Here is a 25,689-nt window from a genome sequence, read left to right on the forward strand (position 1 = left end):
TCTTAGAGAACAAAAAAAAGAAAGACCCTGGATTGCTCTCAGTCTCAGAGACACTTGTCAGCCATTGTTCAAGAAGGCTTATAAATGCGTCTGTGGGGAATACCTATGAACGCCTAAACGTTTTCACCCTTATTAGTGAGAAGAAGGAAAAGAATATGTTTCTCATGCATGTACAGATCTTTCCCACAGTGGAAGCTTGCCCAGAGTGTTAATGTGTCACCAGCATGGTGCTGGAGCAGGGTGTGGTTCTGCCAGATGGCACCTGCAGGCTTTTCTGGGTGGGAATGGCTGCCTGCTGAATCACAAAGCCCAAGCTATACAGGCATGATGACCTTGAGTAGTCAGTCTACAGAGGTGTTAGTTCTGTTGACCCCCTTCCACGGGTTTGGGCCACCTTCAGATGTATCTCATAAATAAAATAGAGTGGAGTTCTGCAGGCACAAGTGGCACCAAGTGATATGTGCAGCAATAGGCAAAAAAAGATAATGTTTTAGAATTGTTCTCATTTTTCCTAAGGGACAGGTAAATATAGAAGGTCATTAAGGAGTGTTGGACCTAAGAAAAGACTGTATCTACCATAAGGACAAAAGTCTTAGATACCAGAGCAAGCAAGGAAAACAGCACCTGGCCTTCCTTCCAAGATTGCTGCAAAATGACAGGAAGGTTGCCCTAACTCGCTTTGTGTCCCTTTAGATCACAAATCCAGATCTTCTTTATACTTAAGAAGGGTTTCTTATGGTATAGTAGTCTGTTTTTTTTTTATTTCAATAATGACAGGTGGATATTTAAGAGTAGTGTATTAGTCTGTTCTCATGCTGCTAATAAAGACATATCTGAGGCTGGGAAACTTATAAAGGAAAGAGGTTTAATAGACTCACAGTTCCACGTGGCTGGGGAGGCCTCACAATCATGGCAGAAGGCAAAGGAGGAGCACAGTCACATCTTGCATGGTAGCAAGCATAAAAGAGCATGTGAGGGGGATCTCCCCTTTATAAAATTGTCAGATCTCTTAATGCCATTTCTTACAGTTTGTACAAAAAAAAAAAAAAAAGAAAAGAAAATCATCAGATCTTGTGAGACTTATTCACTATCATGAGAACAGCATGGGAAAGACCTTCCCCCATGATTCAGTTACCTCCCAACAGGTTCCTCCCGCAATACGTGGGAATTATGGGAGCTACAATTCAAGATGAGATTTGGGTGAGGACACAGCCAAACTATATCAAACAACAACAAATACAACTCAGTTATTATAGAACATAACTAAGGTACTAGCAATCATAGGAAAGAATTAAGCAGTGCTCGTGGCTTTTTTGTGTAAGAAGTATTTCAGGATAACCAGATTGCACTGGTTGATCAAGGAAAGTGCTTTGTTACAAAAGAATTCCAGCTACTAAATGTGGAAGGGAAGTTAGAATTGGAAAAGCATAATTGGATAGCCCCCAAATGAAATAATTGATTCAGGCAACTGTCATCAGTGGATGGAATCATTAGACCTTTAGAAATGTGTAAATGGGGACTTCTCTGAACCCACCAAAAGTGGGACAGCCACACATTACTTGCCATCTGATGTGATGCACCAAGAAGTAGACAGTACCTCCTATGAGCTAGTATTGCCTGAGAGTCGAACCTGAAATGAATCAAGCCAACCCTGGGGTTCCAGAAAATACAGGGTAGAGAGGAACAAGTGAAATGGTAAACATGAAGATAGACAAATTTAAAAAGTGAGGCCAGGCACAGTGGCTCACTCCTGTAATCCCAGCACTTTGGGAGGCCGAGTTGGGTGGATCACAAGGTCAGGAGATCAAGACCATCCTGGCTAACACAGTAAAACACCGTCTCTACTAAAAATACAAAAAAAAAGAAAATTAGCCTGGCGTGGTGGCACACACCTGTAGTCCTAGCTACTCATGAGAAGGCTGAGGCAGGAGAATCACTTGAACCTGGGAGGCAGAGGTTGCAATGAGCCGAGATCTCACCACTGCACTCCAGCCTAGGCAAGAGGGCAAGACCGTTTCTCAAAAAACAAACAAACAAAAAGTGGAGAGTAGGACAACTCTCTAGAGGACCTCTACATGAATTTCTTCAACAGATAATGGGTTAGGAAGAAAGGGAGGGCCTATGCGTGAGTGAGAGGGACATACACTGAATAACATCCAAATGTGATGTGTACCGCTTGTTTGGGCCATTTAAACAAACCAACCAAAAGATTTTTCTAGGCAGTTGGGGAAATTTAAATACAGTCTGGGTAGTAGATGATACCAAGGAAATATTAAGTTTGTTAGGTAAAATAATGACTTTGTGGTTGTATGGGAAATTTTCATATTTTTAAAAATTCATACTGAAGCATATGGGGTAAAATTACTGATTTCTGGGATTTGTCTTAAAATCATAATAAAAAGGAGGGAAGGATAAGTGAAACAAACGTGATAAAATCTTGATTAATTTTTAGATTGACATACATATACTCTCTTGTAATCATGTAAATAATTTTTGTAAACAAAGGGAAGGAAATTCAAAAAGTAAAATAAAAATGTTGGCATAAAAATATTTTTGATTGGGATATAAGATATATGTGGGTTTACTGTCATGTTTTATTTGACACTTTTCATAGTAAAAATATTAAGGAAAAGAATAACAAATCTCTCTCAGGTATGGTAGTAGGGGGTCCATGGCCAAGAAGCAAGATTGGAGCTTGGACTAGAATAAGGTCATTTTCTGATCATTCAACTTTTTTATTTTTATTTTTTTGACAATCTCCTTTACTTAAATTTAAAAATAAGCAACTCTATTTCTATTGGATTTTTTTTAGTTGGTCACTGAAAACCAAGTTCCTTGCCTTATATCAGGCAATTGGAGGAGAATTTGGGAAACAGTCTCTGGTGTTGAAGTTAATGCTGATCTTAGCTGGAATAACTTGCTTTCTTCAGCATCTGCAGTGACTAGTCTCCTGGGACTTATCTGGCTACATGTATTTTTCACATTTATTAGTGAAATTGGAGATTCAAGAATAAAACACAGTTCTCGGGAACATTGTGTTAATTTGTGACACGCTAGAGATTTTTTTAGCCCATAAAACAAATGAATGAGCTCCGTGGGGGCATAAGTGTTATTTTCACCCTAGAAGGCAGTAAAGGCCCACTGTATTTATTAAGCACTTAGAAGATGGAAAATGAATAGTGCTATGAAAATAGAAAAATACATTTACACTATTACTATTAATAGTGTAATTTTTTTGTCTGTTCTGAAGGAAAAGTACCATCAAATGAAAATGTATAATGGTAGACTTCTGTATATTATTTAGTTATTTTGCCTTGGATAATAATTTAATTCAGTTTTTGTTTCTATCAAACAGGCTGAATCCAGGTAAGAAATCTTACCCATTATTTTTGGCAGGGCTGGGCCTACAAAAAAAAAAAAAAAAAAAAAAAAAACAGAACAAAATAGATATTTGATTCAGGACCTTCCTTCTGAGTGGCTAAGTGACTTAAGGGGATGTTCTGTGTAAGCTGACACACTGTGGGCATTTCTAACAGGCCTTACACACTTGGCTTCCCAGGAGGATTGTGGAGACAGCTCACTGGTCCTCCTACTGAAAAAGTCCAGATGCAGCCAGCACTCCAACAGGTGGGAGTGTGGAAGAGAGGCCACTCGGTACCAAAATACAAGGGACTGATACAGCCACCGACGCCATGATGCATGCTGTGCCCATACAAACAGACAGGTCCCAGCCAGAGAGCAAGTGCAGGGAGGGGGCATGTGCTCCAGTTAGAAAAAAATAGCACCTCAGAGGTTTCCTAAAGAGATTTATAAGTGCTTTGCATTGAGGTATATAGAAAATAAGTATCATCGCCAGAGGTATATAGAAAATAAGTATCATCGCCAGGAGAGAGACCCTATTCTCCATCGATTTCATGGTCCATAAGAATCCAGGATACAGGCTGTGCAGAGAGTAAGTGATAAAGTGATCTCAGGTAACTCAGTCCTTGGCTATGTGTTACTTTGTTCTTGTGCTTGTTTGTGTCTTGATTATTTAAAAGACTGGACCCATTTTAGGGAGCCAATAAAAAAGAATCTATGTTTCATGTGTGTGTGTGTCTGTGTGTATGTGTTGGGATTTAGAGGAGGGAAGCCATGTCTAAGGCCAAGGACAGTAATTCCAGGGGGAGTTTCTGTGATTTTTTTTACTTATTTTTTACACACTTGGCTTATACTAGACCGTCAAAGCAGATGTCAGTAGTTGTGTCTTCATGAGCTATTGGCTTGGGAAGATGGGGGTAAAGGTAATGAGAATTGTAGAGGAGGGTGGGCTGAGTGAGGAACCTAGAGGTGGAATCTGGAAGGGGCCTCTTGTCCTCTCCCTGCCCTGGCCCCATTGTTGTGAGCTGAACTTGTTGCACTACAGACTTAAGTACTTCCCATTATCAAGAGCCCTCTACGTGCCAGGCCCCCACCTACCTCAGGTCGCCAGTGTATGGGGAAACAGGCTCAGCATCCAGTAACTTTCCTGTTGGTAAGCACTGGGTGGTGGTTTGAAGCCAGGCCTCCCTGGCCCAAAACCAGGGCTCAGTGTCCTCAGTCTCAAGGGTCCCAGACAGCTCCTTATGCAAAAGCTAAATGCATTAAAAGGCCATAAAGGAACACTCAAGACAGGTTTGTTTCTGTAGAGCATGCATGAAAGAACAATCAGTGTTTTGAGGATGTTTGGTATTATGTAGCATATGATAGAGAGTCCATCTATCATGCCTACGAGGGGGCCGAAATGCAAAGTCCAAGGAGGTTTAGTCTTTAGTCTGCACTTGCCTTCATATTCCTTGGCAAGCTGAGTGACTTTGCTTATCCTTGTGTATAAATGGAAGATAATGCAGCCAAATATGTTGTGGGTCCTTGTGGGCCTGAAAGTGCTGCAGGGGACTCACAGGGAGGCCCAACCTACCTGAGCCTAATACAGAGTTTAGACTGCCCAAGCAAAGGACAAGACGGCAGCCTCCCTGTGGTCTGGGGGAAACAGGGAAGAGGAAAGTTCCAAGGAATCCTGGAACAAGCTAACAACTGAATCCTGAAATAAGCTAACAACTGGTTTATTCTAGACTTCTGGAGGCTTGGGTTAAGAATTAGCACATCTGTCTAGCTAAGACTGGGTTGCTTATGCAGAACAAGGTGAGGTACAACATGGAAATGAATCCCAAATCAACTTCCTTCATGATAGGCTTTCACTTGGATGCTGATTTTTAAAAATGTGTAAGAGCCTAAAAACAAATGGGGAACGTTCAGTCCTTAGAACATATTTAGCTTTCATTGTGGCTGAGATGTTTTCCTCTTGTATTATCAGATATCCTAGCCAGCATGCTGTACTCTTCATGCCTTTCCTTATGCATGCTGGACAGGTAGCTGTTCGGTGCTGGTCACACTGAATATCATTTGAAGAGTACATTTTAATTTTTCATCTCTGAGTAATGCCCCATGAATGTCTCTTCATGTTTTGCCTGCTCCTCTGAGCTTTTGAACTTGATGTTTAAACTTTTCTGATGTGCCCTCATTGTTCCTGAGCCCCCAGAACTCATCTGTGCAACTTTCCCCCCCCCAGCTCAGTGGGGTTCCATGTGTAGAAGCCAGTTGTTATTTACAAGTGCAATTCAGCTGTCGCTGTGTCTTTGAACACATAGGCTTGTTGTGGGATTTTTAATAGCCATTTTCATCTATATAATTAAAATTAAATGAAAAATGGATAGCCTCCAAAATCTGAATTAATTTTATGAGTACATCTTGAGGGGAAAAATATGTCTAAATAGATAATTGTTACTTGATTTGCCTTCAGCAGAACTAGAGGATTTTACCTGGCTGAAGAGAAAATACAGTAATTTTAAATGAAAAAAAAAATATCTGTCTGATGCTTTGGATACTTCTTATGCCGAGAATCAGAGTTAATCATGTGGATGAGAAATGATAAGTAACTCTGAATATAACTTCAAGGTAGTACACTGAGAATGGGAACGTATTATGGTAACTCACGCTAGATCCAACTTGCCTTATGCTGGTCAGGTTTTTTTCTCCCTCTAATTCATCATTGGGGTTTACACATTTCTCAAGAATATGCTATTACCCCAAATCAAAACCTCCCTCATGCTCAGAAACAGGCATTTCACCTGCTTACTGCCTAACTGTGCTCTGTAAGTGTGACAATGAGCACCTAGCAGAAAATAATGAAATAACAAAAAGAGGCCTATTTTTTAAAATTCATTGGGCCAGCCAGTGTTTTACTCTGCAGACTCATCAAGCGCCTGATGGACATGTTTGTAAAGACTTGGATGGTCACTTTATTTGGAATGACAAATTCTGTGCTCCACATAATGAGGTCAGTGAAGCATCCAGAAAAGAAATGTATAATTTGGTAGCGCGGGTCTGTAAGCACAGCCCTGCCATGGCTATTTAAGTTTAATGAAGCAGCTACTTTGCCGCTACACATTCTTAGTGAATAGCCTCCTTGGCGTGTTTTTGAAAACTTAAATGTTGCTGGTAATCATGTCCCAGCAATCTCCTTGGAGAGCCTTTGTGTCCTGTTCTCAGAAGAAATATGCCGCTTTTCCATGTTAATGGTTTTGAAATTAGTCATTTGCTCCATTTTCATTGGAAAGGAAGGTCACTGTGTGATTTCCTACCTTCCCTCATTTTCTCTGAACATTCAGAATACTCTTAAGTCAGTTCATCAGCCATGCAGTGCACTGTCGGTTTATAACACGCCTGAAAAGCCAGTGAAATGTTCTATCAAAGAGCAGCATCCCTATTCTCAGAGACTGTTCTTAGAATTCAAAGTCTAAAAATCTAACTCAGAGGAGAAAGTTCCTGGACAGACCATTATTGCTATTTTTTCCCCATTTCAGTTACCGACCACCTTGTATTGTGCCTTCATTGGTCTCATTAGAGAAGGCTGTGCTCCCCACGTATGCAGCCTCTCACAGAGGACATTTTAGAAATCCTTTCTGAAGCAGATTCACTCATGTAAAACAAAGGTCAGACTTATGGATCTTGGACCAGCATTAATGACGCAGAACTCTGTGGGAGCAGAAAGACATCTAGCCATTCCCAATTCTGCAGTATCAGTCCCCAAACTTAGGGCCTCAGGTGGTTTCCCCTGAATGGGCAAGGGCGTGGTTGGTTGTGGAAAGGTGCTGGGTCCTCACGGCTCTTCCACCCCAGTGAAGGTCTGGGGAATTCTCCAGACTATTTGGTGGCCTCCACATATCCTTGGGAAATGTAAAGTAGGATTTGAGATGGCTGAATCCTACACTACCAGAAACTTCCTAGGAAAATCTGATAAGTTCTTAATTTTAAAAAAGTGAATGGATTGAAGAATGAATAAATGAATTTGCTTCTTTGATTTGCTTTGTTAACCAACTCTGGTTGTAGAGATAACACAGTGTCCTTCAGGACATATTGAGACCTGAGGAGCCTACCTCTTCTTCTTCTTTTTAAAAATTGTATTTTATTGTGATAAGAGCACTTAACATGAGATGTACCCTCTTAACAAAGTTTTAAGTGTCCAATACATTATTTCTGACTATAGGTACAGCACATTTCTAGAGATTATTCGTCCTGCTGGACTGAAACTTTATTCCTGTTACTAAACTCATTACTATAGGGGATCATTTCTATAGTTTGTTATTACTTCTTGAAATTTCTGGAATTGGGCATGCAGGTTGAATGCAGAGGTACAGACTTGCTCCAGACTGCTTCCAGGTGAGGCCCTGCTTAGACCACTGCCCGGGCAGCTCACGTGACCACACTGGTGCCAGCCAGCACTGACATCCTCCTTGTCTCGTTTTCACCTTTAAACCTTTTGAGTCATTTTCCTATCCAAACAGAGGTGCCATTATAACAGATTTCTCCCACTTCTTGACCTCCATCTAAGAGATTAGTGTTGATTTGGCATCGAAAATGCAGTTCTCATGCAAGTAGGCCTGAAAAGGGCCTTGGGATTGGCCTGTGTTTTATTTTCTACTGTATTTATCATATATTAGATTAGTTAAGATAATGGTAGCTGCCATAACAAATAGACCCAAGTATCTCTCACATCATTGCATCTTTTCCTCTATATCTTTTTTCTCCTTTTTTCAACTTTTAAGTTCAGGGGTACATATGCAGGATGTGCAGGTTTGTTAATAGGTAAACATGTGCCATGGCGGTTTGCTGCACAGATCATCCCATCACCTGTCATAAATCTTTCTTAAGCATGTTCATGGAAGAATGAAACCTGTGCTCCAGATCTGAAGGCGATGGGACCAGGGAAAATGAGAAGTGAGTATGCAAGGACGAGGCTTCTTCTGTTCTCCCTAGCCGAGAGAGATGGCATGGTCAATGTCAGAGTTCCAGTGTGACACAAAAGGTGCATCGTGGTAGAGGCTGACCAGATATGAGGAAAGACGGTTTCAAAAGACAGAGACAAGATGGGCTAGGAAAAGAGCAGGAATGAAGGTTAACATAGCAATAAAGTTCAAACTTCTCTGTACATGGCATGTTCCTACTTACAAAGCGCATTCATATATATCATCTTGTTTTAGATTCACAAACAACCAGGTGAGGTGACTCAGGGTGTATTAGTACCCTAATTTCAAACACTCAGGAAATCTCAGGAAAGTCTGAGAGGCTGAGTGATTTACCTTGGTGAGTAGAGAGCCAGGGTGTAGGCTTTGATGTTGTGCCTCCAAGAACAGAGCTCTTTCTCTAACTTGTGATTCTCCTGGAGGTTTGGGGACTGCTGAGGCAGAAGGGCTGCTGAGGTGGGCAGAACCTACTTCCCTTCTCTTCCCCGATGACCTGTGGCCGCATCCTCATGATGCCAGCCATGTTCCCATGGAAATCACTTACCAATGGCAACCTATTCAGAAAGGCAGCAATGAATCACTGCCGCCTGGTTAGGTCTCCTGCTTTTGTGAGACCAGTACTCTGTCCTTTTCAGGGATCACAGTTTAACAGATAAGCCTTTTTATTTTAACAATTCTCTAATCAGGCTTTCATTTATTTGGTCACCCCCTCTGTTTTCTCTGTCTCCCTCTCATCTACCTACTCCTGCTCCTCGCACTGTGTGCAGCTGAGTTTGGCCAGTGCCAAATCATGTTTTATTCTCAGCCTGAGAAAGAAATTATACAAGGTGTCAAAACTGGCCAGCAAAGGACCCATCCCACCAGTGCTATTTGATGTTTCCAGGTTACACATACACTGCTCCCTCCTAGAGAGAAGAATTTTTGGGTAGACTGGGAAGTACTTTACCACAAGAGCAGTGCACTGACATTGATAAGAAAGCAGTCAGAGCGTGCTTGAAATTTTGTAGAAAGATCAGTAGAAGACCAGTGTTCGGCTGCAAACGAACAGCTCAGCTCTTTCTAGCATCCTTAGCAACAGCCTGCTGTTTTCCCAGGTGGCTCTGAACCAGACAAGAAAATGCAGTGGGCCATTTGTCACTGCCCCAGGTGTAACATATGCATGCCAATTGGTGCATGCAGCTTGTAAGGCCAGCTCCTGCCTGCCCCATGCCTGCATCTAGGCCTCTGGGCTTCCCTTTCATTGAGATCAGGACAGAGTGTGCTTCCTTTCCTCCTCCTCCACCTAAGTAAGTGATTAGATCCACTATTCTGGGATTAGAACCAACGCAGCTATCCCCACCATGATCAAGAGTGCTATGCTCTGTGTAATCCCTCTTACCCCATTTTTAATTCAAGGCCACAGTCTTTCAGGGCTGTTGGGACTCAATGCTGGCATGTCAGCCTTAGAATCTTAAGGTTATTCTGATGTGTGGTATACAGAAGACATGCTGGTATGTTCTTCAGGGAATGCTGGACTGGACTACCATTTTAGTTAGTCTAAATTGATTTACAGCTAGAGGATCTTGGATGCAGGGTTCTGCAGATATCGCACAAGAGAAAGAGCCAGGGCTTCCTTGTAGGAGAAGGCAAAGTGAGGTTCCTTTTGTTCTTTTATCCTAAACTCAGTGCCGTGCACCCACTACAAATGGAATAAACTGATCAGGTGGCAGATAATATCCCTTTTACCTATGAAAAGAGAAATGAAATCATCCAGAAGTGAAATTACATATATAAAATGAATTTAAGGGAAGCTCTGCTTCTAGAATTTTTAAGGACATTTTATTGTGGATTTAGGATACACATTTAGAACTACTTCCTTTGACAAGGACTTAATCTAGGTTACAAGTGTGTGAACTTGGGGCTATTATGTGCCTGGGTGACAGGCAATTCACAGAGGGTAGCCTAACTACTGGCAGCCCTGGGTCCCATCACTTACTCTGTGTACCCCCTCCTCACCTCTTTCCAGTTCCATCAAGTATAGGGAGGGAGTGTTTGGCCCTCTGAGCTGGAGTTATGCAAAACCCGAAAATAGACTCTCAGAGTGCATCTAGACATAATGATTCCATGCGGCAAGAAGGTCACTGTGTCTGCTTTTCCTGCCAACACACCCCTGGCTCTTAATCTATGGCTGCCTTGTGAAGCAAGAGAGCTGTGCCAGGAAGTTACACTTTGTGACTGTGAGGCATTATGAGAATTTAAAATCATGTCAGTGGAGTTTTGTTAGGGCAGGCCAGGGAAGAGGAGTTACGCGCAGTTTTAGAATAGGACAGTCTTTTAACGTCTCTTTGTTTTTTGGTCTGAAAGCTACCATAACTCAATTTTTAAAAACAAAACAAAACAACTCTCTGGCTCCAGCCACAAATCAACTCCACCCTGCCAACCCTTTCAAAAAAATAATAAGATGTCTACCCAAAAAATTTTCTGGGGTTATCCGAATGGTGGGAGTATGAGTGAGCTTTATTGTCTTCTTTGTGTTCTTCTGTAGTTTTTATAACATATCATATACTAATTGCTTTACAGTTAAAAAAAAAAAGCAAAGAATCCAATTTAAAAAGCAAAACTGTACCCTATACCAACTGGCTGATTGTGCTGAATGTTCAGTATTGCTGGTCATGAAAATGGCGTGAGTGGGGGCAGCCCCTGCCTGTGCCCCATGTCAGGTCTTAGACAAGAACTGGAGTCCACAGGCATCTCACCACTGTGGGTTCAGGAGGGCTGCTGGGCAAGGGCAGACACAGCCCCTGAGAGGACTCCAGGTGGTCAGTGAGGGTGGGAAAGAGGCTGCTGGTGTGAGGCCAGCCAGACACCTCAGCAGCAAGGAAGGGATGACGGTCACATCCAATTGTTTTGGACAGTCAAGCCTGCTTGACATGTGCTTGTCAGCAGGGAAACTGTTAGCTCAAGTTCATCAGGAAATACTGCATTCTTGCCCTGAGAGTATCCAGTTGCACATTATTCTGGCAGTTGGGAAGATCCTGTTTTCCAGAGCCATGGGGATCAAGGAAAATGTAACAAGTAGAGACAAATATCTGGGAGAAAACAACCCCTTTCAGAATGCCAGAAATCCCCATGGGGTTTGAGGTTCTGCAAACAACAAGATATTTCATTTATTTAACCTTGGGCCTTGACCACTCAAATGGGTTGTTGATGTGAGCTCAGTCCGTCCACTAATCCTACTGCTGTCTACTGAGCCCAGGCCATGTCGGGCTCAGGAGCCTGAGGTAAGCAGGCTAGTCATGAAACTGTGTCATCTCACCTTTGGGCAGAATTCTTCCTGCAAGTTTCTGTAAAAACCTCTATTCAATAGGTCAAATGCTGACCTATTATTGAATCCAGTGGGGTTCCTCACTCCATGGGTCTGAGTGCTTTGAACTTGAGGTCATGACCCAAGCCTGCACCACACAGATCAGGAACAGAATTCCTTGCAGTTTATATGATAAACCATGTGTCTAGGAGGTAAGGCCCTTATTAGTAATGGATTATGTTTAATTGGTGATAGAGATCTCATTCATTACTTTCTTACGTTCTCCTATGTGTTTCCCTATGATGATCCAGATGAGCCCGCATTTTAGGTAGCATACAAATAAGAACTCATGCTAACGTATTTATCATCACGTCCATTAGAAAATAAAAGCTCATTAAACTCATTATTTCATGAATAACTTTAATACAAAGCTAAAATAGGTTCAGTTTTTAAAGGAAGTCAATTTTAAGATATATGATGTAGAAAATTGTATCATGCAACAGGAAAGTGGTAAAGTCATTGCACTCAATATTTGGCAAATACTGTCCTAGAACATGCTATTACTACTTGGCCAAATTCATTTTTATTTTCCTTCCTTCTTTCTCTTGCTCTCTTTTTAATCTTAGTATCTCAGAATGAAGCTGTATGGAGAATAAATTGCTTACCAGAAAAAATAGTTGTGAATGTTTTTAATAATGATTCTAGTAACTTTTAGAGAATGTCAACAAAGACTTATTACTTCTCTGGCACAGAGTAGAGAACTGCTTATCTTCTCTTCAGATCTGGGCCTGAGTCATCATTCTGCCCCTCGTGGAAAGCAGGGTTCCTAAATGTTTATATACACCAACATGCTTGCTGTCTTGTTCATACCATATCTGCTGTTTTTTGTGGGCTCTGTGTGTGTGTGCGCGCACTTGTATTAAATAGTAACAAGATAATGTGCCACATCTAGGCTACTCCTGTTATTTATATTAAATAACGACATGATGATGTTGGTGGCCCATAATTCTCCATTTTCTATTAACCACCCTGCCCAAGTAAACTGTTTTCTGATCTCTCTTAGATGGAAATCCTGTATGAATGTGGAAGCCATTAGCAGAGTAATTGCTGTCTGTTACCATGACAACCAGCCGCTGCAGTCACCTGCCCGAAGTCCTGCCAGACTGCACCAGCTCAGCTGCGCCCGTGGTGAAGACGGTGGAGGATTGTGGCAGCCTAGTGAATGGGCAGCCGCAGTATGTCATGCAAGTTTCAGCCAAGGACGGGCAGCTGCTGTCAACAGTAGTGCGGACTCTTGCCACCCAGAGGTAGTACCAGAGTTAAAATAAATGAATCTGTAATTGATCCAGAGAACTCTTTGTCAGATGGAAAATGCTAACGGGAATGTAATTAGTGCTCAGGTCTTTGTGTCAGGTGAGAGGAGGTGCTGGGAAAAAAAGACTACACGAATTCTGTCATTGCCGTTTCTATAGCAATAGGATATAAAGCTAAAATTCACCTTATTGAATTTTCCCCTTAAAGTCATACTTACAAAGAGCCAGGAGGGGAAGGAGCCCACAAGATACTGGGTTGCTTGCTTTACATTTGTTATTTTGACATTGTTATGTAATTGCTCTCTTGTTGTCTCTAGTAGATAACAAAGGTAGTCCTATTGGAACAGGATTAAGAAGGTATCTGATTTCAGGCAACTGAGTCAAAGTGACTGGATATGTGGGCAAAAGTTTTGAAGTGACATTTTTGGTGTGCATGTGGACTGGCATTGCCTGATGGAAGCGCTGTCCAGGGCTACTTCCTGGGCACATCTCTTCTCATCATTAGGAGGTCTCTTCTTCTGTCCCCTCCTTCAGCCTCAATGGAACCCCATCCCTGACGCTTCACGCACATGCACATCTGCCCTATGAAGTGCTATTGTGAAAACTTCCTGAGGCTTCCCAAGTAATGAACTAAAGCCAGAGTGCAGGCTCTGGGCAGCTTGGAAACCACTTATCCTGACCATCACTTTGTCTCCTCCTGTGCTCTTGTTGGATAGGGAGTTATGGCTAATAGGAGCTCCTTGGCTTCTCCAGCTTTTTCTCGGAATGGGTAAGCGGGACTACTAAACTATGCACATAAAAGGTGAATCAACATTGGGCTTGCCCCCTAGTTTCAGTGCTGACAATTCTGACCTCTAACATAGGACCAGTCATTCACACCTTGTTCTCTTACCTCTGTCTGAGTGATCAGTCAACCCCTCTGGTGCAGACACAGGCCCACAGATCTGTGTGCCTACAGCAGGACTACCAGTGGCATCCCACGCTGGGCATGGTGGCCCTCAGACACGGAATCACACGAACATGCATGTTGTGAGCATTGCCCATATGCACTCCATTTAAACTCTGTGCTGCTAGTGCAAAGGAAAACATAGAAAAACATTTAATATATAATTTTCTGCCTCTTGGAGAACTGATAACAATTGGTTAAGACTCAGAGCAGGACAAAGCAGTGACTGTCTTTGGTCCTCTGTGAACTGAGACTGGGGGACTGATGTGCTCCACTCACCCTTTGCAGGCATCAAACAGCTCGCTTGACCAGGAAGAGCAGGCTGTAATTGACATGGCTGAGACCTGTGAGCCTCGGTGTGTATGGGGGTGTGTGGCTGTGTGGCTGTGTCTGTCTGTCTGTCTATCAGGCATTTTTACCTGCTCTTCCATCATGTGGTACTATAAACCAGGTTTCAGGATTTTGCTGGCTCTATGTAAATGAAGGAGGCCCAGAATGATGAACAAAGAAAGAAAAAACAACTCTGTCCACTTCCTTTTCCCATCCCTGGGCCCAAGTAAGCCTTTCAGGCTAATGGAAGTGAGATCCTTTCCTTTTTTGATCTCCTTTTGGCCTTCCCTCATTCCCAGCATCATTCTCAGAAAGGCCTTTGGGAAACAGCAGTTCTTCCATGGCTGTTTCCATTTGGACCAAAGATGGTATTCAGGAGGATGAATGGGCATGTGCCTGGGTCGCTGTCTTCTTTAGGGGGCATACAGAGAGGCAAGGGAGGGCAGGTAAAGAGGCTACTCCTAGGACTTTCACATATCATGAAGATGCATTTTAGAATCTATTGCCCAGTGAAAAACAGCACAAGCAACACAAGACATCCATCAGAGAGGCAGCGTCCTCTCCCAGAGCAAATTACCTCCCGAGAAGTGAGGCCATCTTAGTTTGGGATCTTTCCATTGGCCACTGACTTACATGATGAGATCCAAGTTACTTGATTTTCTCTGGCCTGAGATTTTTCCATGAGAGAGAGTAGCTAGCATTAACTGAGCATTTGCTATGTGCTGGTCCCTATTCTAAGCTTCTAATCTGGGCTATCTTTTCACTTCCTCACTGTCACCATATGAGGAAAGCACCATTCTTTGTACCCATTTTAGAGTTAAGGAGGCTGAAGTACAGGGAGATGAAGTTACTTCCTCAAAGTTATCCAGGTGATAGACAGCAGAGTTGAGGTTTGAGTCCAGCCAGTTGGATTCTGAAGCCTGCACCATGAACCACTAACTACACTAAGCTGCCTTGATGAAATGTGTAGGAGTGGTTTTTCCAAATTAAAGGCAGAACTCTAGACTGAGGCTGCTTCAGGAGGACATACTCATTACTCACTTTCAGCTTGGTATCTGTGGCATCCCATAGAGCATCCTGTGAAAGCTCAAAGGACAATCCACCGTTCAGCTTTGTGCTGTGGCTCAGACTGCAGTTCTGTGTAGTGGCTACAGAGCTTGCTGCTGGTTAACTTCCTTCCTGTCATTCTCCCACCCTATTGAAAAGAGAAATGAAAGGAACCTCTGGGTATACAAACATGTCCTGGCTTAGTCCAAAAGGTTCAGTTTGTCATTTCAAAACAGTAACTATTCTTAATGGTGAAGGGTGGTTCTTATTTTTGGACTGGTAGTTGGCCTGAACTACATTTATGTTCAAGGCAAAAATATCCATTGCTTGTTTTCACTCACTTTTGATCCTGGGCCACACCTAGCTACTTTGATATTGGCAATCCCCTATTTCTTGGTGTCATCACAAGTAGATGACCCAAGTGTACCGTAGTGCCCAGGGCCACTTGCCCTACTGCCAAGGTCAAGTGTACATCTAAGAGGTCTTAAAGCAGCTGCCCCTGGGGAGGGCCCAAAGGACAGGAGCTAGAGGGCCATCCTCTTGGTAGAGGTTTCCAGCCCAGTGACCAGCAGGTACCCCTCCTTCTCTTGCAGCCCCTTCAATGACCGGCCGATGTGCAGGATCTGCCATGAGGGCAGCAGCCAAGAGGACTTGCTCTCTCCATGTGAATGTACAGGGACCTTGGGGACAATTCATCGGAGCTGCCTGGAGCATTGGCTGTCATCCTCAAACACCAGCTACTGTGAACTCTGCCACTTCAGGTTTGCAGTCGAGCGCAAACCCAGGCCGTTAGTGGAGGTCAGTAAGTGGGGCACGTCCTGAAAACTTAGCTCTAATGAGCAAATGATGTCTGTTTTTATGCCTGGATCACAGCCCGGTACAGCTTTACTGAAGCACGGTAATAGCTGTGTGTGTGTGTGTGTGTGTGTGTGTGTGTGTGTGTGTGTGTCTGAGAAAGACAAATGTAGACAGACAGACACAGAGAAGGGAGAGCTTGCTAGCTCACTTGGGATCCATCAGTAGAAATCGGTGTAAGGAGAAAGAAGCGTTTAGAGGCTTGATCTCCATTTTTCAATCCCTGTGAAATGGAACAAACAGATCAAACATCTTTCTCTTTGAACACCATCTGCCCAACGTGAAGCAGCAGATAAATGGGCATTTGGGTTGCATATCCTGAGAAGTCTTCCTGAAAAAGTATAGCTCATAGTTTAATGGCTATAGACTCAGATGTCCTGGGTTCTGTGACCTTGGGTTTGTTACTTAACTCTTGTAATTACTACAAGGATTAAAGGAATTAATGTTATAAAACACTTAAAAGAATACAGGGCACATATACAAGTCTTTGAGTAAAAATATTTCACTTGTGAAATTACACACAAACTTTTTTCAGCCAATAGCCTAATATGACTGAACTCTTTTTTTTAAAGTTGGTACTGTCAACCTAGCCACTAAAAGGGCAGAACATTCTCTTTCATGTTTTAGAAGGTACATAATTTCTCAAGTCCCCATCCAGGGTCTGGTTTTTAGCCAGAGGAATTGGAAAAATCATTAGATTATTTCTGCCCTTTCTCCTATCCCCAAATTCTGCTAGTCAATTAAAAGTTGGATCTTGGCAACAGTAAATATTTTAATATGTTATGTGCCAAAGCTAGCTGAAAAGAGCCAAGACATTGTGTCTGTGATTCAGACCTGCTCCTATCCTCCTTATTTCAGCAGCTAACTCAGTGAAGCCCTGGAATGAAAACTAGTGCTGGAAACCAAGAAGCGCCTCTTGTAGACTATTTAATAAGAGTGTCAGCACCCAGGCTTAAGATGCTGGAGAGGTCTGTAGCTCTGTATATATATTCTCTTAGGTTTGGCCTTGAAAATTAAATCAAGACCTATAGCCGGGGCCTATTTTAGCTATGACTTACTTGCCAAATGGCAAAAAACTTATTTGACTTGCCCTAGTACACTCTATGCTTTATTTAAGAGTCTGGATCTATGAATTGGAACCCAGTCATTTTCTGAGTGCAAAAAAAAAAAAAAAAAAAAAAGAGTTTGGATCTAGGCCTGGCATGGTGGGTCATGCCTATAATCCCAGCACTTTGGAGGCCAAGGCGGATGGATCACAAGGTCAGGAGTTCAAGACCTTCCTAGCTAACACAGTGAAACCCCGTCTCTACTAAAAATACAAAAAATTAACTGGGTGTCGTGGCGGGCGCCTGTAATCCCAGCTACTCGGGAGGCTGAGGCAGGAGAATCACTTGAACCCGGAGGCGGAGGTTGCAGTGAGACAAGATCATGCCACTGCCCTCCAGCCTGGACGACAGAGCAAGACTCTGTCTCAAAATATAAAAGAAAAGAATCTGGATCTAGTGACCTCTTAATTTAGCCATCTTACTACTTGACACCCACTTTCAGAAATTCATATTCAGAGAGGGCCTGTGGGAAATTTGGCCCTGTGCCAGATTCATTGGGATTTAACATTTTAGAACTTATCTGCAGAGGGGGACATATAATTAAATAATAAACAAAGAAGATGAAGATTTCTCAAGCCTAATGGCAAAAGTAAAAAGAAGCTTATTTCTCCTTTCCAGAAACTTTTCTCCCCAATTTGATACTGCAGCCTCTCCAGCAAAGCTGGTTTCCCAGAGTGAGAAATCCCTGCTTTGAAATAAACTCTGTCCAGCAATCTTTTTAACTAGTGTTTTCCCAGTAAAAATCCCAGTGTATGTGCACGTAATATGTAACAAAGGAGGGTGTGTGTATATCTGTGTGTGCATGTGTGCACATGCATGTACACACCCTAATTTTTCTCAGATGAAATGCCTGTAGCAAATTACCCACCGATCCCTCTCAGTCTCAGAGAGGGTAACATGTACCCACACACACAAAGGTCTTCAGAGTTGCTGATGACAGGTCACAGACTCATTCCTGGATCTTAGGCAACTGTCATTAAACAAGGAAACAAGGCAAATGACCTTGAGAATGTGTGAGGTGCTCTACAAGATTTAGGACCTCGCCTACAAAAACTTCACCCAAACGGTCACCAGTGATGAAATTTTCATTGCACAAATGGAATGTGACAATTTTCAGAGTTAATGATGATTGAACAAGTTGAAAGTGAAAGGCAAACCTTCCCAAGCTGGGGGAGGCTGGCCGTTTGATCATCCCGTGGCGAAATGAACTTGCTGTTTGACCACAAGCAATAAAAAGAAGTTGTCTTTGGTTTCTCAGCTGGAGGACAAATGAGAACCAGGTGCAGGCAGAGTTTTAAACAAATGACATTACTAATTGACTTTTTTCTTCTTACCAAAGGGCAGTTTATTCCTAGCGAGCATCTCTTCTCAATACTTTCACCTCAAGATCAACATACATCTTTTTTTAAGCGAATCAGCAAAACCTGCCTATTTGGGTTAAGGATTAGGAATAGTGTTATTTTTATTTCTCAGTTTTACTCTTTTAATTGCTTCAATCATTACTTTGCTTACCAGTTTGATCTGCCTTCTCATTAAAGCAAGGAAATTCCGTAACATTTAATTTCAAAATCGATGTGACAATAACAGCTCTTGTTGCTCGAGGAAGCAGTTTAAAAAGTCATTTATAAATTTTATTTGTCAGCATCTAAACACTAACATTGGTTGAAATTACTTTTAACACCTCAGCCTTCCAGTTCAATAAACCCTCTCAGTCCTTCGTTCAGCATAACCATCATCCCCCTTCATGTCACTAAGACAGTTCATTTCTTATCTCTGCAGCCTGCAGTTGGATGTTCATTTTTAACTGGATAGGAACCCAGGGCTGTTGTATACACCCTGGCTGCTATGTGTAGTCCTTTTCTCTGCCCACAAGGATGAGTTTCTACTCATAATGGAAAATCAGTGGGCTGATTTTCATTAGAACCTCAAAACTGGGCATGCCCTCCTCACTTAGCCACTGGCCATCTGTGTGGTTTGGTTCAACTTGTCTGAGCTTCCCTGTAGGAGAGGGTGAGCAAAGAGCACTCCATGGCACCTTTTGGTCTCTATAAGGCTAAAAGTTCTTGTTCAAAAAATGTGTATCCTACACTTAAAATGAATATATTGTATGATGTATTATTAGACCTCAGTGAGTTGGTTGTCTGTCTACTTACCTCTCTACCTACTTTACCTACCTTGCCTACCTACCTACGTGGTCAGTCTAAATCTTTTAGTCTCTTTTACCATAAATATTGGTAAATCCTTTTATGGTTAGTAGATATCTATTTACCACATTCTACTGGATCACTGTTCATATTTTTTTGGTTCAAGGTAAGTTAGTATAACAAGAACTGGTTTCAGCCTAAGAGCACTCCATTGCAATCATCTATTTTAGTCAGATGTGGATGAATTTCTGATAAAATCCAACTAATACAAATCTCATAAGGTCTGTGTCCGATCACACAAAGCTTGAAAGAAAAGCATTCAAAATGTAGATAGCAAAAGGCAAAAAGATAGCAAAAGGGAAGAGCAGATGTAACACACAGAAAAGTACCATGACTTGTTCCCCTAAAATATATGCCTTGACTCCAGCCTTTTGCCATTATTGCAGTTCTGATTGACCAGTTTGCCAAAGAAGCCCATCTTAAGATGAACAAATAGCATACTTGTAATGTCAGTTTCTAGTGATGGAATATTTGCCACTAGGCTTTCCTAAGACGTGTATTCATAACATCCACTCTAGCCTGGAAAAATTCATGAAGTTATAGCTCAGACCAACAATGTTGTGATTTAAATGAAACAGCCAGGAAATAGTGGACATCTGGAGGAAAAGGCCTTCTAGGATCTGATTTTCCTCTGATCAGGGAGACACAGTGATTTTTCACAGGGGAAGTGATTAAGTTTCTGTATTCCTATTTCCTTTGCACAGAACCAGCTGATTGGTAAGAATTGTGTGAACAATTTAAAAGTTGTTCCCTGTGAGTCAGAAGTTTCGCTATATTGAAAATGAGCGTGTTTTCACACATATCAGTTACTCAGAACAATAGGATATAAAGCTAGGGAGATAAGGATTAAGGATTTTTATTCAAACTTTTTTATTTATTAATCTTTTTTATAAAGTCACTGGAGGACAATGGTTTTAAAGTGTGCCCAGGATTTAGTGTACCTCCAGTTAAAGCGCAGGGAGCAAAGTTGAACTGCTACAAAGAAACCACTTTGTACCTTGGCACTTGCTATTTAATAGGTTCAAGAATTCACTTAGCTCCTAATATATACATATAGATTACATGGAGATTACATATATACACACATGCACATATGTAACACACATGAGACTTAGGTGGGGACATCGCTGGACTCTTATAGTGAATTTGGTTTTGTTTTGATTTTTAATATTCATTGAAGTAAAAATATGAGTTTTGCTTTCAGAGTATTCACACATCAGCAGATGTTTGTGGTGTTAGGGTAATTAGGCAATTATATCATAAGGGATATAAAGTGATTCAAGAAGATTTATAGGCATGAGGACCACTACTCCATTCTTTATATGAAGGCAGACAAGCCCCTTTGTTCATTCTAACCCATGAACGCAGCCTAGTGAGTAAGTTAGTTGGACCAGTATCATAGCGTGTCATAAATGCATTGTATTGGATCAATACTTTTATTCAGGAATTTGAATGCCTTTGGGTGCAATGTGCTCTCTCCAGGTCCCCAGGCCTTGCCTTTTGCTTGCACACACCCGGCCCTCCACGATCTTGCATTCCCTTTCTACATTTACAGTTGAGGTTCCAGGATTGGATGACTTCTCTCACCTTTAAAAGAGTTCTCTAATACCTGTACACTTCTTTCTACCAGCACCTCATCTTTCTTTCAGGGTCTTATAGACCAAACCTAATGATCTCCTTTCTATTGTGCCCACATTATAAGTGAGCTGAAATGATTGATTCAAAATCACAAGGGAAATGAACCTCTAAGAGACGGTGTACCAGCATGGACAGTGGTGAGAATACCATTACAACATCTTGCACCTGAGTATGCTTTAGTGTCAGCCAAGCACTTTCTTGACCTCTGACAAGGTCACTGAGCAGGCCTTCCCTCGGGCCACCTACCTCCAAGTGGACTTGTGGCACCATACTTTGTGCCAGCAATGGAGATGACATGTCTAATGACTACACCCCAACAATCCTTGATCCTGTGGTCATCCAGTCTTCAATTTGTCCCTTGTTTTTGGTGGCTAATTTGGCAGTTGCTTCATTACTTAAAGCTTAGATACAAAGAAGCTGTTTGAAGGTATCCATTAAATTCACAGCTTGCTTCATTAAAAATCACTTCATTAAAAAAGCTAGCCAACCGAAGTGTTCTCATGGCCGTGCCAGATGGAAGTGAGCTAACTGCTCAGTGTCTGTGTTTTCAGCCCATCCACTGCTGGTAAAGGATTAATTTGGAGGGAAAATCCAGTTCTGTATATAAAAAGAATTACATGACCAAATTCTGTTATTTGCAATTGTGCTGATCCTTGCTGTGAACTTGGGTTGGATGCAAATGAGAACCCACATTCTCAAGAGGACCTTTGTCTACCTTGAGAGCAGCTCTCTTCATCTTTCCATCTGGGGACTTCTATGAGCAGAGACACAAAGATGCAAAACACCAGAAACTGCTTGACACAACATGTTTGTTTTAATCTATGTTTTTAAAAATACAGAAGAGGGCAAAGAATAATATAACAAACAGGTGTGTATTCACTACCCAGAATTAACAAATGTTAGCATTTTGTGAATGACATATCCTTCAAAGGAATAGGCTGTTAGGGCCAGAGAGAAAACTGTTGTCTCACTGATTCATCCCTAGGTGTTCTCACATAGGAGAGGAAGTTCAGCTAGGTTTTTCTTAAGCACATCTGGGCCAAGAATAAGAAGTTAACGAAAGAGACAGATCATCTTAAAAGATTCTGGACTCTTTCAGCTAACTCCAAATGTACAAACAATTAGTACAGCAAATGTTGACAGCCATGGAGTTCACTTCTTTGAAAGGCAGACAATTAGAAGTTATTCCATGAGTACTGGGGTTGTGGGAGTGAAGGTGTCATGGGCTGCTGGCAGGAAACAGTTGTAAAGGGGAGTCTGAGAGGAGAAGTGAAATGTCACTGAATAACTACAGCTGGTAATGATCTTTATCCTAAGTCCTGCTGAAATAACAAGGCACAATTAACCCTCAGGAACTGCCCTGTGTTGGGTACAAGGCACCTGGTTGAGCTGAAGAGAGACATGAACTGTAGAAGCCCTGGTGCAGCTTTCAGAAGCAGAGTTACAGAATATACATAACACTCCCCGCTGAGGGCTTCTGCCAGCCCTCCACAAGCATCTTCAGTTTTAAGTGTCAACACTGACTTTTAACTCCAAAGAAAGAATACATAATCTTAAATGAATAATGTGTGAAATCTTGTGAACAATGCATGATCATAGCTAATCCCTCATGCTGCCTAATGATCAGTTGTAAATGAGTGAACAGAGTGGAGAAGTATCTTCAGCTAGGCACAGGGAGATCAGTGGCTGTTTATTCACTGAATATAACCTGCTATGCCTGTTTGTGCAAAGAATTTTACTTTCTAGAATAGGCACAGATCTTGATTCCAGTCCAGTGGCATTAATTAATGTGAGTCCATCTATTTTTATCAAGATGTTCACACCCAGAATTTTTTTCTTCTTAAATTTTGTTTACCCATTTCTAAGGCAAAGGAAAAATATTACATGGAATATTATTTGCAGTCTACTTACACGAAGTTAGGGGGATAGATTTACACTGTGATGGAGATGTGAGAAGAAAGTTATGTTGTGCTTGTGTACACTTTATATCATCATCTTATTTCAATGTCTCGGATATTCCCCTCATAGATATTATCCTATTCTGTAGATAAGGAAGCTGCAACTCAGACCTAAGTCCCTCTTCATTGATCTTAAATACTTTCAGCCTCAGGGCTAGCAAATGGAGAAGGCAAAAGAATAATCCAGGTTGGCTGGGTGCAGTGGTTCATGCCTGTAATCAAAGCACTTTGGGAGGCCAAGGTGGGTGGATCACCTGAGGTCAGAAGTTCGAGACCAGCCAGACCAACATGGTGAAACCCGTCTCTACTGAAAATACAAAAATTAGCTGGGCATGGTGGCAGGTGCCTGTAATCCCAGCTATTTGTGATGTTGAGGCAGGAGAATTGCTTGAACCTGAGAGGCAGAGATTGTAGTGAGTCAAGATTGTGCCATTGCACTCCAGCCTAGGCAACAGAGGGAGACTCCATCTCAAAAATAATAGTAATCATCATCATCATCATCATCATCGTCATCTAGATCTATCTCCTAAGTCCACATTCTTTCACCACACCTACTGTTCCAGTCCATCCTGACTACTATAACAAAACACCATAAACTGAGTGGCACATAAACAACAGAAATGTATTTCTCACAGTCTTGGAGGCTGGGAATTCCACAGTCAGGGTGCTGACATATTTGGGTTCTAATGAGGGTCCTCTTCCTGGTTGCAGATTACCAACTTCTCACTGTGCCCTCACATGGTGGAAGGGAAGAGCCAGTTCTCTGAGGTCTCTTTTGTCAGGGCACAAATCTCAGTCATGGGCATTCTACCCTTCTGATTTAATCACCTCCCAAAGGCCCCACTTCCTAATACCATCACCTTGAGGGTTAGGATTTCAACATATACGTTTTAGGGGACACGAACATTCAGACCGTCACACCTGGCTTCCTTCCTGGCTCTAAAGTACGTTCTTTCACTTGCTCATTGATATGAACCTATGCACACGCAGAGCCTAGGGTTTCTTTGCCAATACCCAGCCTTTCCAAAAAACTAGATGTACTTTAGAAAGGAGAAGATGAAAAACAATTATGAGTAAATCCCTTGTTTCCTCTTGACATCAGATTTGTCTATTAAACCAGAGAGTTAACAGGGAGGGAAGGATGATTTTCATGGCAGTGAAACCACCTGCACTATTATGGAGGATATATGTAGTTGTACATTTATCAAAACCCATAGAACGTTCAACACAAGAGTTAACTCTAATGTAAGCTATGAACTTTGGTGATGATGTGTCAATGTAGGTTCATCGATAGTGACACAGGTACCATTCTGGTATGAGTTGTTGACAGTAGAGGGGACTGTAGGGGGCAGGGGAAGACAGGGATGTATGAGAACCCTCTATACTTTCCATTCAATTTTGCTGTGAACCAAAAACTGCTCTAAAAAATAGTCTGTTTTAAAAAACACCCTGAGCTGTGCCAGATCAAGTGCTGGAGGAGTAGAGTGGCATTTCTTCCCTGTGTCTCTTTGTACTCTAGTTGGAAAGCAAAGCTTTTGGCTACAGCACCCTATCAGAAGCCAAAAATCCTTCTTCATTTCCAAATGACTTTACATAGCCTTTATTTTTTCTTCTCATTTAATTATTCTTCCTCTGCATTTGAGCCTTCATTTTACTAAGTCATTATGTTACCAATTCCTTAGAAGGAATCTCTTAACCCAAAATTGTCAAGAAACCTTTTCCTCTTTCTACAAATGGTTGCGAAGGTTAATCAGTCATCATATGGCTGTACACACTTGTGAGACACATTTCCTTGAAAACTACCATCAAGATAATTCAGATCGGTAAATCTTATTTTGCAACCATGAAGGAAAACACTGGTGTTTCTCTTCAATTATCTGTGGCTTTGCCTCAATTCTTTGCTTTGCTTTTCTTTGACAGGTACAGCAGATTTAGGGGAAGATAAGAAAAGACCCCTGTCAGGTCCTCAAGCTTTGCCTTCCTCCTCATTCTTCACGGAATGTGTGTTTCTGTGGCTTGCCTCCTCACCGCCTGCCTCCTTTCTTGAAAAGATAAGAACCCTGTGAGATTGTTTGGGATAAAATGGTTTCTTTGCAATCTATTATTACAGAGTTAGGGGATAGATTTACACTGTGGTGGGTATGTGAGAAGAAAGTTATGTTGTGCTTGTGTAACACGAAAGAGAAAAAGAATGCTTTTGAAGATTTTAGTTTGGAATACTAAAAAAAAAAGTTTAATTCTTAGATGTGACACTTATGAAAATGTATAAAGATCTGTTTGTGAAGATTGAGGTCAGATTACAGGAAGAAAATGAAATGTTTTTTACTCATGATTTCATCATTGCTTCACCTCTAGTGATGCTATTATAAATAGAAAGTTGGAATAAGTAGTGAGGTTCGAAGTCTCTTAGGGCTCTGAGGGAAAAATGGCTAATATAGCTTATATGAAATGCTGGCAAGTACGAGCAGCAGGAAAGTTGTAAAATAGAATTTATAGGCATTCAAGGACTTCTATCTGGGAAGAGTCAGTAAAAGCAGAAATTGAGAGATGAAGGGAAAATATGCACCATCCTAGAAAATAAGGCGGCCCTTCCTCACAATTCACCACTTCCAAAGGCTTGCTCTTCGCATTCTGTAGCTGGTAGGTGATGGGAGAATAGGCATGAGAGATGGAGGTAATAAATGGCTC

At 41.7% G+C, this 25,689-nt stretch overlaps 1 protein-coding gene across 1 annotated transcript in view; it reads left to right on the forward strand.

The window, feature by feature from the left end:
* Nucleotides 1-25,689, forward strand: part of MARCHF3 (membrane associated ring-CH-type finger 3) — a 154,234-nt gene that overhangs the window by 97,636 nt on the left and 30,909 nt on the right. Inside the window, exons 2-3 of the mRNA XM_003920643.4 lie at nucleotides 12,668-12,911; nucleotides 15,834-16,038. Coding sequence (XP_003920692.1) covers nucleotides 12,724-12,911; nucleotides 15,834-16,038 — 393 coding nt within the window. The 5' untranslated portion in view covers nucleotides 12,668-12,723. The remainder of the gene's footprint in view (nucleotides 1-12,667; nucleotides 12,912-15,833; nucleotides 16,039-25,689) is intronic.

This window comes from Saimiri boliviensis, chromosome 1, assembly GCF_048565385.1.
Source record: "Saimiri boliviensis isolate mSaiBol1 chromosome 1, mSaiBol1.pri, whole genome shotgun sequence".
Lineage (NCBI taxonomy): Eukaryota > Metazoa > Chordata > Mammalia > Primates > Cebidae > Saimiri > Saimiri boliviensis.